Source organism: Miniopterus schreibersii, assembly GCF_964146895.1.
Source record: "Miniopterus schreibersii genome assembly, chromosome: 15".
NCBI classification, from domain to species: Eukaryota; Metazoa; Chordata; class Mammalia; order Chiroptera; family Miniopteridae; genus Miniopterus; species Miniopterus schreibersii.
In genome coordinates, this window is record NC_138115.1 from 4,254,247 (window position 1) to 4,272,018 (window position 17,772).

Sequence of the window (17,772 nt, forward strand, 5' to 3'; positions counted from 1 at the left end):
TCGCGGCTGCACGTTCATCCCAAGTCCGCAAGTTGCTTTCGCGGCTGGAGCGAGAAGGTCTCCGCGCGGCGGGGGCGGGGGCGGGCGCGCGGGCACGTGGGCGGGACCCGGGGGGCGGGGGCGCGGCGGGCCCGGGACCCGCCCGGCGAGCGGAGCAGCTGCGCCCGCACGTCAGGGGTTCGCGCAGCTGACTCGGCCCCGGGGGGAGCGGCGCGCTCCCCGCCCGCCACCCGCCGCCCGCCGCCCGCCACCCGCCAGCGGCTTAATATAGACGCTGCGCCCCGGCACTCGCGGCAGCGGGACCGCGGCGCCGGCAGCGCGCTCCGGGGTGCGGCCCGAGGCGCCGGGCAGCCGGGGCCCTGAGAGCCTTTAAAGTCACCTCCGAGTCCCTTCTTCTCCAGGGAGACGAGGAAGGCGCGCCGCAGCCATGTCCGCGCGCAGCGCGAGTTCTGACCGAGAGGAGCTCTTTGATGAAGACATTGACGAAGACAAAATCTTGGCCAACTTGTCCCCCGAGGAGCTGCTGGAACTGCAGTCGGAAATGGAGGTCATGGCCCCCGACCCCCGGCTCCCCGCGGGGCTGATTCAGAGGGACCACACCGGCGCGGGGCGCGCGGGGCGCGCGGGGCGCGCGGGGCACGGGGCGCCCGCCCAGGTACCGGGGACGGCTGGGCTGGCGGGTCCCGTGGCACCGTCGTGACTCAGGATTGCAGGCTTAACGATTAGATCATAGTATTTAATGTTGGAACTTTCTGAAGCACGTACGGCAGAGCTGGGAGGGAAAGTTGGTTATTTCTTGTACATGCCTCTTTTTTAAAAAATGCTGTTGAGTTTGCTGTAGGGAAGCTTGTAGCCTATACGCATGATTTTTAATGAATTAACTCATAACCCAGAAAGAGTTGTCCTTAGTTATTTTTTGGCTCACAAACCCCTTTAAGGAGCTGATGGAAGTTCTGGGCCTTTGCTTCAAGCTCCCACATACATACGCAGCATGTCACACACAGTTTCAGCCCCCTGAAGCCCATCCACATGCCTACAGTTGGACCCAGTCGAATAACTAAAAATATCCTGTGCACTCGGTATCAGTGATTAATTTAGAGATTAATATCTATTAAGCTGTTTTAAAGATAGTTCTTTCTTTAATGTTTTTCCATGAAAAGTAGAATTGTGGTTAAATCGGTGAATGTATTGTATATTTGCATATTTTTTCTAATAGTGACCCCCCGAGTAAAGTCTCTTAGTTATCCCTACTGATAGAGAATTTAAACATGTACTGAACTCAAGAAAATAAGTTGCTGGCTTGATATGGTTAGAGTTTGAGGTATAATATTCAGACATTTTACAGTTGGAGTAAAAGCCAATTCTATATGAATTATTTCAGAAAAAGAAAACTGGATACTTTTCACATTTTTTCTTCTCTGTTCAATTTGAACAGCTTGATGGCTGGCTCCCCCTGCTGGGGAAGATGTCAGTTGCTAAGGTCACTCCCAGCCTACAACTTATTACAAGCAATAAGGTCAGGTTCTTGGTCGGATGAACCTGTGACTCAAACTGCTACAGACAGCTTTCAAAGTGACACCTTTGAGGTGTACACATTGAATAGGAAAGTGTACAAATTGATGGGCAACAATCTAATAAACACTACTAATAAAGACGGCCACTTTCCTTCCCAGACTAAGCAGTTGTTCCTAAATCTCTGCATAATCCTGTCCCCCTTTGCAGTTGGCTCTGCCTCCTAGAGGCCTCCCTTTGAAAGGAACTGACTAGTGAACTTGTCCTTGCAGTAGCCAGGACAGTTTTCATAGAGCTGAGGAGACCAAATCACACTCAAGGCTTTCGGCATATTCCAAAATATCAGACTGCACTCGTTTTCCCCACAATATGTTATGTTTTTAGGGAAACTTGATGTATACAGTTTAGTAGATTAACAATATACGAGGAATGTAAATATTGGTTATGGCAGTAAGGAAAGTATTGTGTAACTCAGGGTTGTTGAATACCAAGCTATGTATTCAGCTATATACAAAACAAAAACTTCAGTGTTTCAGTAGATAACTCCATAAGGTTTTCAAAACAAATAACTGTTAGCTGCCTCTGAAATTGTTCAGCATTTTGAAAAACAATACAGAGTCTGAACACAAAATCTACTAGGTTTCATTTTAACATATGGGATGAGGTAAACACAACCCAAAAATGTGTTTATGTGTAGGTGCCTATAAAAAATTCTTTATTTTGGCTGTATGTGCTTACCAAACTACTATGTGTTTTAAACTTTGTTCAAAAACTCAAACCCTCTAGAATTATATCCTGTAACAAGTGAATATGCTCCAGATGCTTCCTCTCCTCGGTTAGCTTCACGGTTACCTCTTCCTAAGACATAACTACTAATTTGGTAAACGATACAACAGGCTTTTCCCATGCACATTTATAAGCTTTTCTGTGATGTGTTGTGCGCACAAATGGAACACTGCACGGAGCTTGTTTGCTTGCTTTTTCTCGATGACGAGCCTTCTATTGCTTCGGGAGCTGTGCCCCGCCTCCTGTACCCACCGCTCTAATGCTGACCCTCGCCAACCTCTTGCAGGAGAACTCGCCGGGGCGGTGCGTGGAGCCGGAGCCGGGCCGAGCCAGCAGCAGGGCGCCCCCGACCCTAAAGGAGAAGCTCAGTGACAGAGTTGCCGCAGGTCAAAGGGAGTCGAGGGGCAGCAGCGACCTGCGAGACACAGATAACGAGGGCGATGATGGAGAAGAGGAGGAGGAAGGGGAAGATGACGACGATGATGAAGACGATGATGAAGATGATGATGAAGACGACGACAGAGATGAAGGTGATGAAGACGGGGACGAGTGTGAGGGGAGTGATCAGGACACCACGCGAGGAGAGCGAGGCGAGGCAGAGGAGCCCGCCAGGAACGGTGAGAGCCGCCAGCAGGTCCCCAGCCGGATGTTTGAAGAGCAGAAAGACAGACCAGAGGCCCCAGGAAAGAGTGAGAAAAAAATATCAAAATTAGACCCTAAAAAGTTAGCTCTAGACACCAGCTTTCTGAAGGTAAGTGCAAGGCCTTCGGGAAACCAGACGGACCTAGACGGCAGCCTGCGGCGCGTCCGACAGAACGACCCTGACATGCGGGAGCTCAACCTGAACAACATCGAAAACATCCCCAGAGAGATGCTGCTGGACTTCGTGGACGCGATGAAGAAAAACAAGCACGTCAAGACCTTCAGTTTAGCGAACGTGGGCGCGGACGAGAGCGTGGCCTTCGCGCTGGCTAACATGCTGCGGGAAAACAGGAGCGTCACCACGCTCAACATCGAGTCCAACTTCATCACGGGCAAGGGCATCGTGGCCATCGTGAGGTGTCTCCAGTTCAACGAGACGCTGACCGAGCTGCGCTTTCACAACCAGAGGCACATGCTGGGCCACCACGCCGAGATGGAAATATCCAGGCTCTTGAAGGCAAACAGCACTCTCCTGAAGATGGGCTACCATTTTGAGCTCCCGGGTCCCAGGATGGTGGTGACCAATCTGCTCACCAGAAATCAGGACAAACAAAGGCAGAAAAGGCAGGAAGAGCAAAGGCGACAGCAGCTGCAGGAGCAGAGACGGCTGATAGCCATGCTGGAGGACGGGCTGGGGCTGCCCCCGGGCATGTGGGAGATGCTGGGCGGCCCGATGCCAGATGCCAGGGCGCAGGAGTTCCTCCAGCCGCCGCCTCGCCCTCCCAGCGCCCCGGCAGCGCCCCTCGGTCGGCGCAATGAAGTGACGAAAAAGCCATCGCAGCCCCCTCCGTACAGGACGGACCCTGACTCCTTCCGGGGCATGAAGCTCAAGAGGACCCAGCGCAAATCTCGGATGCCAGAGGCCAGAGAAAGCCCCGAAAAAACCAACCTCAAGGATGTGATCAAAACGCTGAAACCGGTGCCCAGAAACAGGCCGCCCCCGCTGGTGGAGATCACGCCCAGAGACCAGCTCTTGAACGACATCCGTCACAGCAACGTGGCCTATCTTAAACCTGTAAGTAGAAGGAGGGAGGACCGGTGAACGAGCACCACCCCGAATGTACCAGCTGCGTCCTGGTCACCGAGGCACCAGGACAGCCTCTCGCAGTGGGGCGCCCTGGAGAGCTGAATCACTGGTTCTCCCCCAGGACGTGCACCTGCCTAACTTCTAACTCATATTAACAACTAACAGTCACTAAGCACTTACCATAGGCCAGGTTCATTATATGAATTAACTCCCACGATCATCTTAACCCCATAAGGTAGGTAGCAGAATTCTCCCCATTTCATTGAAAGGAAACTGAGGCTAAGAGAAGTCAAGTCGCTTATCTAGAAGGTACAGGTAGGAAGCGCTGCAGCCGACATGGAAATTCAGTTCTGAGTCCAGGTCAAGCTTTTATTCACTCCAGCGACACAGAGCTGACACTGGAGGTCCTGAGGAGCCGCTGGAGGGCTAAGAATAACGCCTGATGATACCTGAATGCTTCCAAACGGCTTAGAAACAGTGGGTTCAATGTTAGCAGATGGAGAGAGACTGGCACTTGCATTTATACTCTGCACTGTGCAGGCAGACAAACAAACGGTAAACTTCAGGTTAGCGTCACCACAGATTAACAGTTTTGAATATTTCACTATTATTTCTGTTTTAATACTTACTATGATATCACTATTACTGCTGCTGATATGTGAAAATGTCCTATTCCTTGCAGGTTCCGTTATAGGAATAAATTTCTTGTGTCATTACTAAGATAGATTTATGGGGGCTGAAAGTTGTGTGTCCAGGGGTCATGGGTGGGGGACAATTAACTATTATTTTAAAATCTAGTGTGTAATTTAGCCAAGAGATATTGACTAAATAGTTAATATTATTTCATCATAGAGAGTCACAATTTTTCAAGATGTTTTAAACAAATTTTCATGTAAGCTTGTTTTTTCTATTTCAAAAAGCCATACATTGTAAAATAAGATAGGCGTTACTTATTCATACACACACACACACACGCACATACACGCGCACACGTGCAGGCCCCTCACTCCTATCTCCTAGTAAAGCAGAACCAACAACACTCTGCTATTCCAAATCAAAACTGACTTTCCCTTAGGACTCTGATTCTTGCTGGGGTGGGAGCCAGGATGAGCACACTGGAGGTCACATGAGGTCAGGTGAGAGTTTTTTGCCTGCCCTTGGGCACAACGTCAAGACTCTGCACCTGCTCCTCTCTGGCAGCCAGACCTCAGTAGGGGGTGGCTGAGGGGTTTGTTTTGAGAGAAACTATCACCTCTGTAACCAGTTATCAGTAAAGCACATCCAGGCTGCCTTGGTGGCAACACAGCCCCAAAATAACATTAATCTGAACAGAATGAAGAGAACTCTTTTTTTTTTCCTTTCTAATATTTTTTGTTGTTATTGTTTAAAATATTACAGATGTCCCTTTTTCTCCCCAATGACCCGTTCCGCCCCATTCCACCCCCCTCCCCAGTCCCTCTCCACACCATTGTCTGTGTCCTTTGGTTGTGCATAGATGCATATAAATTCTTTGGTTACTCTCTCCCCCTCCACGCACCTGCCCCCTCCATCCCTCTGACATTCGTCAGTCTCATCTATGCTTCCATGTCATTGAATCATTTCTGTTCATCAGTTTATTAAGTTCTTTAGATCCCACATATAAGTGAGATCATGTGATGTTTGTCTTTCTCTGCCTGGCTTATTTCACTTAGCATAATACTCTCCAGGTCCCTCCATGCTGTTCTAAAGGGTAAGAGATCCTCTTTTACAGCTGCATAGTATCCATGGTGTGAATGTCCCACATTTTTTTTCTCCACTCACCTCCTGATGGGCACTTGGGCTGTTTCCAGATCTTAGCTATTGTAAACTGTGCTGCTATGAACATAGGGGTGCATATATTCTTTCTGATTGGTGTTCCAGGATTCTTAGGATATATTCCTAGAAGTGGGACCACTGGGTCAAAAGGCAGCTCCTTTTTTAATTTTTTGAGGAACCTCCACACTGTTTTCCATAGTGGCTGCACCAGTCTGCATTTAAATCTACATTGAAGGTGGAATGTGGGTTCAGAGTAGAAGAGAGACTGGAGTTCAGATGATCGTCTGACCCAGCACTCTGCCTTCTGTGGGAATGTTCTGCCGAGCAAACCTGCTTCCCAAGTCTGCTCCACTCCAACTACCCACTTACTCATTAATGCAACAAGTATTTACATGGTGCCCCATGTGTCAGGCACCCTCAAGGGGTCAGTGATGCCACAGGGAGTAAGACAGGTGCAGTCCCAATGTCATGGAGCATACAACGTCAGTTCTATCATCTTCATAATCAAAACACTCTGCTCTTGACGCAACTGAGAACACTTGTTTTATGCCCAGATCCTAAAGCAAAACACACCTAAATAGATTCATGATGATAATTGCAAAATGTACCACCCTACTAAGTACTACATTCTACGTTTTCAATCAATTCTAAAATGTTACCAATTTTAGGTTGTGTTTTCTGAGCGCTTAGAAAAAGCATGCTTCAGAGCACACGCGGAACTGGTTTTTAATGACAGTCACTTATCTGAGCCTCTGCTTTGAAATGCCTTTAGTGTGTTCAAGGGGTTGGCAATTTCTGCTGCTTTCAGTGCCTGGCTTGGCCTGCAGTAGGCGCCACAGCATGCGCCTCAGTCACAAAATGCCGCATAGCTTCACCACGTGGTCCTGTAAGATGTCCTTGAGGAAATGAACAAGCCTCGGTCCGCTGATGAAAATTCGCGTCACCCATGTCAGTCTGCTCCCACTGCCCCGTTTTGTGCTGTGCTACATACACAATAAATTTCTGCTTTAACACCAAATCATAGTGTAATCTTTAAAAGCCTCTTTAAATGGTTTTATTTTGAAATCATTTTAGACTTACGTAAGTTCAAAAGTAGTACAAAGTATTCTTACATACCCATCACATTTTGCCACATTCTTTAAAAGATAATTTAAATGGCAATACACCTGGGCACGTGTAGAGCCAACAGAGCATGTAGCTCAGTGGAGGCGCGTGTGTTTGCTCAGGCAGCCGACCATTGTAAACACCACTGACTGTATTCAGGGCGGTTCCGATGTCACAAAATGTGCATCTTCAACTCAGCAAAATATGGTGAATGCCATCAGAGGTGACATCACAAAGTCCAGCACAAAGGGGTGTCCTTGGCAGTCAGATGAGGCGCAGCTACACTCCTATGGAGAAGTGAAACTAAAGGTTTGGGGGTCCCCCCCACGCATTGGAGGGCAGAGATGCTCTCCAAAACTCTGGACTTTCAAGCGTAAGGTTGAAATTAAAATACAACTTTGAAATTCCATGATTTTTCTTTTTACTGATGTTCCTATCTAGACTACTGAATGCCAAACATGTTGTTAGGCATTACTTAGTCCCAGAAAACTTAAAGAAAAAGCCTATTTCCTCTCATCAACTTAGAAATATTATTTTTGTGTTTTCTAGAGCATGTCTTATTAAGTAGTCCACTTATATTTTAAGATTGTATTTTTTCATTTTAAAGTTTATTCTCCATCACATGCTTCTGGCCCAAGACCCCTGAAATGAAGCTGCCAGCAGAGAATAAAGGAAAACCTGTTCACCTTGCTTGGCTCAAATGCTGCCTCCTCCAAGGAGCTGCCCATCTAATTTGGCTTAAAGGAGACGTGTTCTGTAGGCCAGGTATTAAAAGCTGCTGGACTATGGGCCAGATCTGAAAGCCCATTTTATTTGGCTTGAGTATTATTATATAAAATAAAAGACATCACATTAAAATATCCAGCTATCTGGCACCACTTGCAACATCATACCTGCCCCACTAAGCTTGCATGTGCATGGCACAGGTCAGCTGGCTCTGCGCTGCCCTGTCCGGTTTTCCTCAGTCCCCACCGTGCCCTGCTGCCTCACACCGGGCCTGCTTCACTCATTTCCATTACTTATTTGGCTCCTATAGAATTTTTTCATTTTTGTTGCTCTTGTTTTTAGCGTGTTTTGTCTAACAAACTGAATTTATTAGATAGTGACTATGAGTTAATTGCTTATAATCAATATGATAATAGCCCTAAACAAAGACATTAGGCTTGTACCAGTTTATCCCTCAGTGCAAATGTATGATCTTCTGTTTGAAGTCTGTAGTCCGTCCACTGCCCCCCATCTGAGATGAGTTTACAGTCTTCTCTAAGGCCAACTGCACGTATGTTACATGCAGGCTGCTGTGCCAAACAAGGTACCTTACCATCCTCTGCGTCCCTCTGTGGACTCACTACGTGCACATCTGTGTGCTTCCAGCCGGTACTGCACACACTCTAGCTTCCTCCTTTGGAAAGACTGTAGTATAGTAAGAGCATGAACAGCCCTCCTGAGCCAAAGGGCCCAGGACACTGGAACAGTGTTGTGCGCACAAGGTGCAAGAGCCTGGACTCTCGAGCCTCCCTCCCATCTCTGGCCGTCTCTCCCATGTCTCGTCTGTAAGATGTGCTGTGTCTTTATCTAGGTTCTCCAGACCCTCTCCTTCTACAATTTTTCTCTCCCATCTTATCTTCTCCCCTGGTTTCAGCTGCCAAATAACCCTGACAATCCCCAGGTCTCCCTTTCCCCGTAGATCACACAGGGTTTCCTCGGCCCTTCATTCGATCAGCGCCCAGATCAAGCCCTTGCTGGGCAGGCCTGGTCATTGTTTCCAGTTCCCGTTTCCCTGGTACCTCCCTCCTCACACACTCTCCGTGTGAAGCCCCTGTGTTGTCTTTAACTCCTTCGTCCTGCTCCTTTTTCTTGCCTCCAAAAAAGAGCCCAGGAGAACCTATAGCCCCAGAGCCTACACTGGGCCGTTGCTTTGGAAAAGTTATGCTCCTTAGAAGGAGATCTCCACAGGAGAAAGCAAGGTGACCTTTCAAACTCATCTCAAAGAAACGTCTGCGCACCCGCAATTATATGGGCCATAAACTGCCCTTTCCCTAAAGCTAGAGGGAAAAGAGTCTTTGACGCAGGCTGGGGCAAAACAAGGTCTGCAGTTGTGAGTCCACAAAACAGAGTTTATTCTTGGGTTGTTATTTATTTATTATTGTATTATTTTTCATATGAACTGCTGCAAACCTCCTTTTGCCCCACCCTGTATATTGCTTTTCTAGCACCTGTGGGAGTGATTCTCAAGGTTTAGCATCAAACCACCTGGAAGGCTAAACACAGGTGCCGGAACACCCCCCAGAGTTTCTGATCCAGTAGGTCTTGAATGGAGCTTGAGAATTCACATTTCTGACAAGTTTTTTGGTGCTGCTGCTGCTTTGGCGACTGTACTTGACCCCCACTGTTCTGTGACATCCATGGCAATCCACATTCTCGAGATTTTCCCTGACGGGCCTCTTTTCCTACCTCCACAACACCCTCTGCTCAAATTACCTTTTATTCTATCTCTATGTGTTGAAATGAACCCAAAGGCCAGGCTCAAAGGTATCCTGGACACCCACTGAGGTGCTGACCAGAGCAGGAACTCACCCAGGTGTGAGGAACTAACCTTTGGGGAAGTGGGTCCTCCTGCCCTGCCAGCCTGGTTCTTGCGTGTGTGCACATGCATGCGCACTAGCAATGCTATACACACGTGTGCATGCTACACACACTTTTTATTTTTATTTTTTTAATTTATCTTTATTGTTAAAAGTATTACAGGTGTCCTTTTTTTCCCCCCCATTGACCCCCTCCACCTTGCTCCCACCCCTTCCCCAGGCCTTCGCCCCATTATTGTCTGTGTCCACAGGTTATGTATATATTCATATAACTTCTTTGGTTAATCTCTTCCCATCCCTCATCCCCCTTCCCTCTTCCCTCTGAGATACAACAGTCTGTTGCCTGTGTCAATGTCTCTGGATCTCTTTAGTTTGTCAGATCCTTTTGTTCATTAGCTTCTTCTTAAAGAAGACCCTTCAACATTTCATGTAGTACTGGTCTGGTGGTGATGAACTCCTTTAGCTTTTTCTTATCCGTGAAGCTCTTTATTTGACCTTCAGCTCTAAATGATTGCTTTGCTGGGTAGAGCAATCTTGGTTGTAGTTCCATGTTTTTCATCATTTTGAATATTTCTTGCCACTCCCTTCTGGCCTGCAAGGTTTCTGTTGAGAAATCAGCTGACAGTCTTATGGGCTCTCCCTTGTAGGTAACTAACTGCTTTTCTCTTGCTGCTTTTAAGATTCTCTCTTTGTCTTTAACCTTTGGCATTTTAATTATGATGTGTCTTGGTGTGGGCCTCTTTGGGTTCCTCTTGTTTGGGACCCTCTGTGCTTCCTGGACTTGTAAGTCTATTTCTTTCACCAGGTAGGGGAACTTTTTCTGTCATTTTTCAAATAGGTTTTCAATTTCTTGCTCTCTCCTCCTTCTGGCATCCCAATAATATGAATACTGGGCTGCTTAAAGTTGTCCCAGAGACTCCTTACACGATCTTCATATTTCTGGATTCTTTTTTCTTTTTGCTCTTCTGGTTGGGTGTTTTTTGTTTCCTCATGTTCCAAATTGCTGATTTGATTCTCAGCATCCTCTCCTCTACTGTTGATTCCCTGTAAATTATTCTTCATTTCAGTTCGTGTAACCTTCATTTCTGATTGGTACTTTATTATATGATCTCACTAGTTTCCGTAATAGTTTTACTAAGATCCTTGAGCATCCTTATAACCATCATTCTGAACTCTGTATCTAGTACCTAGCTTGGCTCTATTTCATTTAGTTCCTTTTTGGGAAATTTCCTCTGTTCTTTCCTTTGTGACATGTTTCTTTGCCTCCACATTTTGGCTGCTTCCAGGTGTTTGTTTCTGTGTATTAGGTAGAGCTTCTATGTCTCCTGGAATTTGTAGAGTGGCTTTGTGTAGTAGGTGTCCTGTAGGGTCCAGGGGCTCAGACTCCCCAGTCACTTGAGCTGGGCCTTCTAGGTGCTCTGGTGTATGGGCTGTGTGCACTGTCCTGTTGTAGCTGAGCCTTGGTTTCTGTTGGCAGCACAGGGAAGAATTGATCCCCAGGCCAATTGGCTGTGAGGACCAGCTGCAACTACAGTCAAAGAGCTGCTGTGCTGGAGACACCCCTATGGAGCAGGGTTTACTTCAGTGGAGCTTTGGTGTTCACCAAGTGCGCCCCTTGAGTGTGTCACTCGTGGATGTAGTAGGGTTGTAATCCAGCATGGTAGAGTCTGACCACCAGGTGCACTATCTCTGGGGCCTCCCAGGAGGTGCAAAGTCAGCCTCTGCCTGTGCCTTGCCCAGGGCCACCCAGCATGAGCTACACAGCAAACTATAGTTAGCTGCTACTTGTGCTCAGCTTGGAGGTGTCCAGGAGAGGCCAAGCTATGAACCAATGCAGGCTGCCACTAGTACCAGGCCTGGCGCCACTTATTGAGATGTATGGGGCACAATGAGGCCAGCTGCTGCTTGTTTGAGAGATTTTAGGAAAGTCATAAGCATGAGGCTAGAGAGGCCACTTGCATGAAAAAGCCACTGGAAATGGCTTGGATGAGCTTGCAAGTAGGGAGGGGCAGGGTCTCCAGGAATCACCAGGGTGGGGTCAAAGGTACACACACTGTTTTTAAAAAACGAATTTTAATCAAGTGAAGGGGGCATGGGCCCCCCTAACAATCCTGCAAGTTGATTCTCAGCTCTTTGTAAGTTTTATATTTTTATGACACCAAATCTACCCATCTTTCCCTTTGTGGTTTCTGGTGTTTGTGCTCTGCTTAGAAATGGTTTCTTTTGAAGATTATTAAAATATTTGCCTATATTTTCTTGCTGCTTTTATAGTTTGGGTTATTTTAATATCCCATAGCACAGGAAAATTAAAGGATAAAACTTTAGAAGTAGAAAGTAAGAAGTCTGCTTTGTTATTTCTTTTCCAAATAGCTAACCAATGGTCATCTAGTGGCTCTTTTCCATGTGTCAGTGATCTGAACTGCAACATGGTCATATTTTAAAGTCAATATGTCTTGTTTGCAATATTGGGTCAGTGCCACATTCTGCTTTTTAAAATATTTTTATTAATCTGGAGCCCTTCATGCATAGAAACATATATTGGAAATAGTGCTGTATAAAATGTTTTTTTTCCACTCAACAATACAAAAAACATGCTGTTTTACTTATTTATGCTGCTTTGCAACTTTTTTTTTTTTTTTCTCATTGGGTCCTTCACTGTTGGTGTTCTCCCTGCGGGGCTTCTGCCAAGGTGCAGTCACACAGATCCCTCCTGCAAGGCTGCCACTGGGAGAGGCCAGAAACTCGAAGGAGCCGGTGGGGTGAAGGGTGTGCTGGCAGCAGCAGCACCTCAGAGGTCCTCTCTGGTGGGCAGAATGCTGCGAAATCTTTCTAGACAAAGGTCATGGGCAGAGAACTGGCTGTAGGAGGGGCCATGCAGGTGGCCAAGAGAGTTCATCACATTGGCAGGGAAGCCTGGGCAGCTCGGAAGGAGAAACAGCTCGGTCACTGTTATTCAAACTCTGTGTGTCCTCTGGACTCTTCAGCATCCTCTGGAAGGTGGTATGTACGTGAGGATGTGCCACACTCTGGAGATATAGCACCACTGGCAACCCTTAAAGAACTTGCCTTAAGTTCCTATGAAACAAAGTGACAAGTTCATCTGCAGTCAGACTTATGCTTCTCTTTTGTGAATAACATTTTGGTTTTAAATTTTATTGAGCACCAAAGCAGGAACCTGCTTCAAACAGGAAAGACAGGTTGTTAAAAAGAATGTATATTCACGTGGTGGTATTTTTTTGGTGGTTAAGACATGAGTACTGAAATCAGACTGATCTGTGCTTAAATACTGCTTTGCCACCTCCCAGCTGTGTGACTTTGAGCAAATTACTTGCCCTGCCTGAGCCTGCACCTCTTTACAAGGCTGTTGAAGGATGAAATGAGAAAGTGTTTTAAAAACAGGTGTTATAAAATAAACAAACAAAATGAAACAGACTCATAGATGCAGAGAACAGGCTGATGGTTAACAGAAGGGAGGAGGGTTGAGGGGCTGGGTGGCTGGGGGCTGGGTGGAAAAGGTGGAGGGATTGAGAAGTCCAGATTGGTAGTTACACAGGGATGTAAAGCACAGCACAGGGAATATAGTCAATAATATCTTAATAACTGTGTGGGGCAGGTGGGTACCTGAAATATCAGGGGGGAACCCCTGTAAAGTACTTGATTACCTACCACTATGCTGTGCACCTGAAACTAAACAGAATAATATTGGTGTGAACTGCAATTTAAAAAGAAAGGGAAAGCAAAAAATAGTGTTAGCATTAATTACTACCTTGTATTCCTTGTATTCATCCTTAAAAATAGCCTTGTGAGTTAGGTACTCCTATTGTTGTTTTGCACCCAAGAAAGTTGATGCCAACACCACCCAACCAGTAGGGGCGAGTCCCAGGATGCTGAGCGCGGGCGGCCCCGCGCGCCCTCTCACGATGTGCCTCACCATGCGCTCAAAGCCGCGGGCCGGCTCCTGGCATCAGCAAATGCCCGAAGAATGGTGCCTGTGGTGGTTGTTTTCTCATGATTTCAGGGGCTCTCTGGCCAGAATTTCTAATCCATTATACATCCTTTGAGGCATGTAAATGTTGTCATTTTTTGCTATAAAGCTCTTGAATTCCCAGGATTAATTTCCCCCTTTCCTCCAAATGTCTAAATCACAGGTGCAACTGCCAAAAGAACTGGAATAATCTAGAAGAACAGCATTGAAACAACGACCCTGGATTAGAGTTCAGAGGCTGGGTCAGCGGCATCACTCCGGACCCAGGGGCAACTGGGAACAACGCTCATGTCCGATGGGAGAATTTTGTAAAAGGCAGAACACTTGGCCTGTGACAAAATAGTGTCTGGAGAGGAAGAGGAAGGAGGTTAAGTGTTAACATTCAGGGGTGACATTTTCTACTCCCAATCAGCTCGAGAAGCTTTGGTGAATTTTAGCCATGCTTCCCGCACAGAAGTTAAAAACCATTTTTTGTGAACGTCTGCTTTGCTATTGCTTCCTTCCACTAAACAGCGATAAATACCGTAGAAGTGGTAACTCTCGTAGCTCCGTTCTCCCCTCCTCCCCTCCCGTCCCCTCTACTGTAACCCACCGTCTCAAAGGAGCAGAGCACCCTCCACCCGCGGGACGGTGCGGGCCGAGTGAGCTCCAGGCCTCTGCTTTGAACTGGAAGCTTGTTCCTTAGCTCTTCTCCCAGCACCAGCTGAGAAGAGTTTCCGTCCCTGCCTGGCTTGTCCCTTGTGTTCCCTGGTGTTTGGGGATATACTTCTGATAGAGGTTATCTGTGAGGAGCAGAACATTTAAGCCACAGGACATGGAGAAAACAAAGTGTTTCCAGAAAAACTCATGGAGAGAATAAACCCTGCGTATACACAGACCCTCCCTATTTCCACACGCACAGGAGCAGGGGACACGGCATGCTACCTTTGTGGAAATAATACAGTTACTGAGAAGCTTTTGGTTTTAGCTAACTATATCTGTTTGTTGTTTTTAACCTTAGTCTGTGAATCTTAGTTGACCTTGTTGCTCTCCTCAGTCTTCTGCATGAAACTTGCCCTGTATGAGGTTAAACAAATTCCTTGTTCTGCCTCGCAGGCCTCCAGGGCTTGGCCCCGGGGCTCTGATCCAGTCCTATTTGCCACAGTCCTCATGCTCCTGATGAGACACCCACATGTACCCCCATCCCTTCGCTCTCATCGGCCCCTCAAAGGTGTACCCGCAGAGACTTCCCTCCCAATCTCCATGTATGACTGTCCTGCCCTGTCTTCAAAGCCAGTCAGGTCCCAATCCTCCGCAAAAACCTTCCAGACAACCCCAGCCTCAGTGCTCTCTCCTCCTTCCAAGTTCCCAGTCACTAGGTACATAGAATCTGAAATTTTTTATAGAAGCGGTGTGAACCCTAGAAGTCAGAAAATCACAATTTGATGCCTTTTCTCACTTTCTCACCTGAGTAAATAATTGGCATCTACCTTCTTTCTCCTTTTATATAAACACAGGTGGCACACAACCAGCCAAAAGGGTTAAAAGAATGGATCTAATGGAGACAAACTTAAAACAATACATTATTTGGAAGGACAGGACAAGCCACTGTAAAGAAATATGGTGTTTCTATTTTCTAAAGCTAATTTAGTGTGTACAGAAGTATAAAATTTAAATAGTTATAGTTATCAATCAACTAATTTTAGAAGAGCCAGCAGCTAACATTTTTGTTTTATCCTGCATTATTATTTCTATAAAACATCCTTTTACATAAAGCAGGATAGTTAAGAAAGGTCTACAATAAATAAGCTTAAGTGTCTAGCCCATTCTACATCTAAAAGACCAAACTCTGATAGAACAAAGTGCTCTTATCCTATTTAAAAATGTTAATGCAGCCTGGACAACGTGGCTCAGCGGTTGAGCGTCAACCTAGGATCCAGGAGATATCGTTCGATGCCCCATCAGGGCACATGCCCAGTTTGCAGGCTCCATCCTCAGCAGGGGGCGTGCAGGAGGCAGCCAGTCAATGACTCTCATCATTAATGTTTCTATCTTTCTCTCTTCCTCTCTCTGAAATCAATAAAGATATATTAAAAAAACAAACAAAAAATGTAATGCATACTAGTGGTTGAAGTTCCAGAGAGCCCTTACCCATTTGTTTGTATAGCCACAGTATTAATAAAGTCAGGACTTTCAAAAAGGAATAAGAGTCCTGAAGGAGGGCTTTAATCTTAGGTGTCCAAAAACACAAGGTGATCCAAATTCATAGCTTATTTCTCAATACAACAGGTTTTGTCAAGAGACAGGTGAAATTGTTCACATTATGCTTTTCCGTCCACCCATTCCCTCTCTAAAAATCTCTAAGTTGAAGATTTTAATTTGTTTTTAAAATGTAATAATTTCCCCCCAAATGTCTGCTTCTCGCCTGACTGAAAGGGGGTCTCAGGCCTGGGTTGGAGGTCGTCAGGTTCGCACCCTGCCTGTTTAGACAGATGCTGTGAGGTGGGCCTGGGGCCCGGGGCTGTTACTGCCATTTGGAAATACTCAACATGCACAGACCCAGACTTAATGTTTTTATGACATTTTAGTGATAGCAGACCCTGCACAAGTGGACGGCCAAGTCACTACTGTGAAGAGACAAAATAATGGGAACAGCTTTTCCAAAGATAATGAAAAAATCACGTTAATGTCTGCATTTTACCACTGATCTGAGTGCATCCTTAGAAAACTGAATGTAACAAAAACCCAGGACATTTTTGGAAATTGTATGCTCTCTAGTAACTTTGTGTGAATTATAGAAAATGTCATTAAAAATAGAAAAAAAATGTAATAGTTTATAGCATTTTCATGCTACTTTTCCAGAAATGACACTTGCTATTACTAATTAGAATGAGTCCATTTTCAAATTTCAAGTTGTCACTTTCTCCAAGTTTATTGTGTTCAGTCAGCAGAAAACACCTTGTAGAAAATGGAAGGGGCTAAAATGTGTATAAACCCATGTCAGGTTTAAAAAGGACCTCATTGGGACATCAAAATTACAACTAAACTACAAAACAACCGCCATTCAGAGCCACCTGAAATCTAGCTGAATGGAAGTCCTACCACTAAGGATATAAAGAAGAAGCCACATCGAGACTGGTAGGAGGGACAGGGACATGGAACGGGCTGGTTCCACACCTACTTATGGCAGATAAAAATCGGAAGGGATATCTCGACAGTGGAGGTTCCCCTTGAGGACCAAGGGGTCCCAGCCCCACACCAGGCCCCCAAGCCCAGGGTTCCAGTGCCAGGAAGAGGAGTCCCCATAACTTCTGTGAAAACCAGCGGGGATTGAGGCTGAGTGAGACGGAGCCTGCTGGAGTCCCAGGTGTTCCTCTTAAAGGGCCCACGCATGGACTTACTCAGACTCACTCCCTCTGAGCTCCAGCACAGGTGCAGCAGCTTGAAGGGCAGCAGATACACACAGGAACTGAATTCTCTGGCATCAGGACCAGGGCTGGAGGGGTGGCTTTCTCTCAGACAGAAGTGCAGGCAGCAGCCATTGTTCCTTTGATGAGCCCTTTCTTCACAGAGCTGTCAGTAAGCAACAACATCTGAGACTTCATCAACCTGGTTCACACTGTTTGCCCCACCCTAGTGATTTCCTGAGACCCTGACCCACCAAACTTGCAGGCCCACCAAAGCTGTTTCCCAGTGGCTTTTCCATACAAATGGCCTGTCTTGGCTCATGCCTCAAACTTTCCTAAAATCTCTCAAACAAGCAGCATCTGGCCTCAGTGTGCCCCTTTCTTCTCACTAGGTGGCTCCAGGCCCAGCACTAGTGATAGCCAGCCTTGGTTCACTGCTTAGCCTCTCCTGGGCACCTCTAAGCCCAGCACAAGTAGCAGCCATCTACATATTGCTTTGTAGCTTATGCCAGGAGGCTCTGGGCAGGGCACAGGTGGAGGCTGACCTTGACCTGCACCTCCCAGGAGGCCCCAGAACCAGACCATCCGGTGGACAGCTTCAGGCCACATTGAAGCACCATCCAACCACCTCCACAAAGGACACACTCAAGAGATGGATTCAGCGTGCACCAGAGCCCAGTTAAAGTAAGTCCTGCTCCTTGGGGCGGGCCCCTGCACAGCTGACTCTCCACAGTTCTCACAGCCAGTCCTTGCAGCTGATTGGCCTGGGAGTAAATCCCTCCTATTGAGATGCCAACAGCAATCAAGACTTAAATACAACAGGAGGGTGTACACAGTCCCCACAGAGGTTGGGGGACACACCTGGAGTGCCCAGCTCAGATGAACAGGGAGGCT

At 46.7% G+C, this 17,772-nt stretch overlaps 1 protein-coding gene across 1 annotated transcript; it reads left to right on the forward strand.

The window, feature by feature from the left end:
• The first annotated feature begins 270 nt into the window (after positions 1–270).
• LMOD3 (leiomodin 3) lies at positions 271–16,651 on the forward strand. The gene is made up of 3 exons (XM_081159225.1): positions 271–655; positions 2,585–4,015; positions 13,656–16,651. The coding sequence occupies exons 1-3, from the start codon at positions 428–430 to the stop codon at positions 13,680–13,682; spliced, it is 1,686 nt and encodes a 561-aa protein (XP_081015351.1). The 5' UTR covers positions 271–427; the 3' UTR covers positions 13,683–16,651.
• Positions 16,652–17,772: the final 1,121 nt, after the last annotated feature.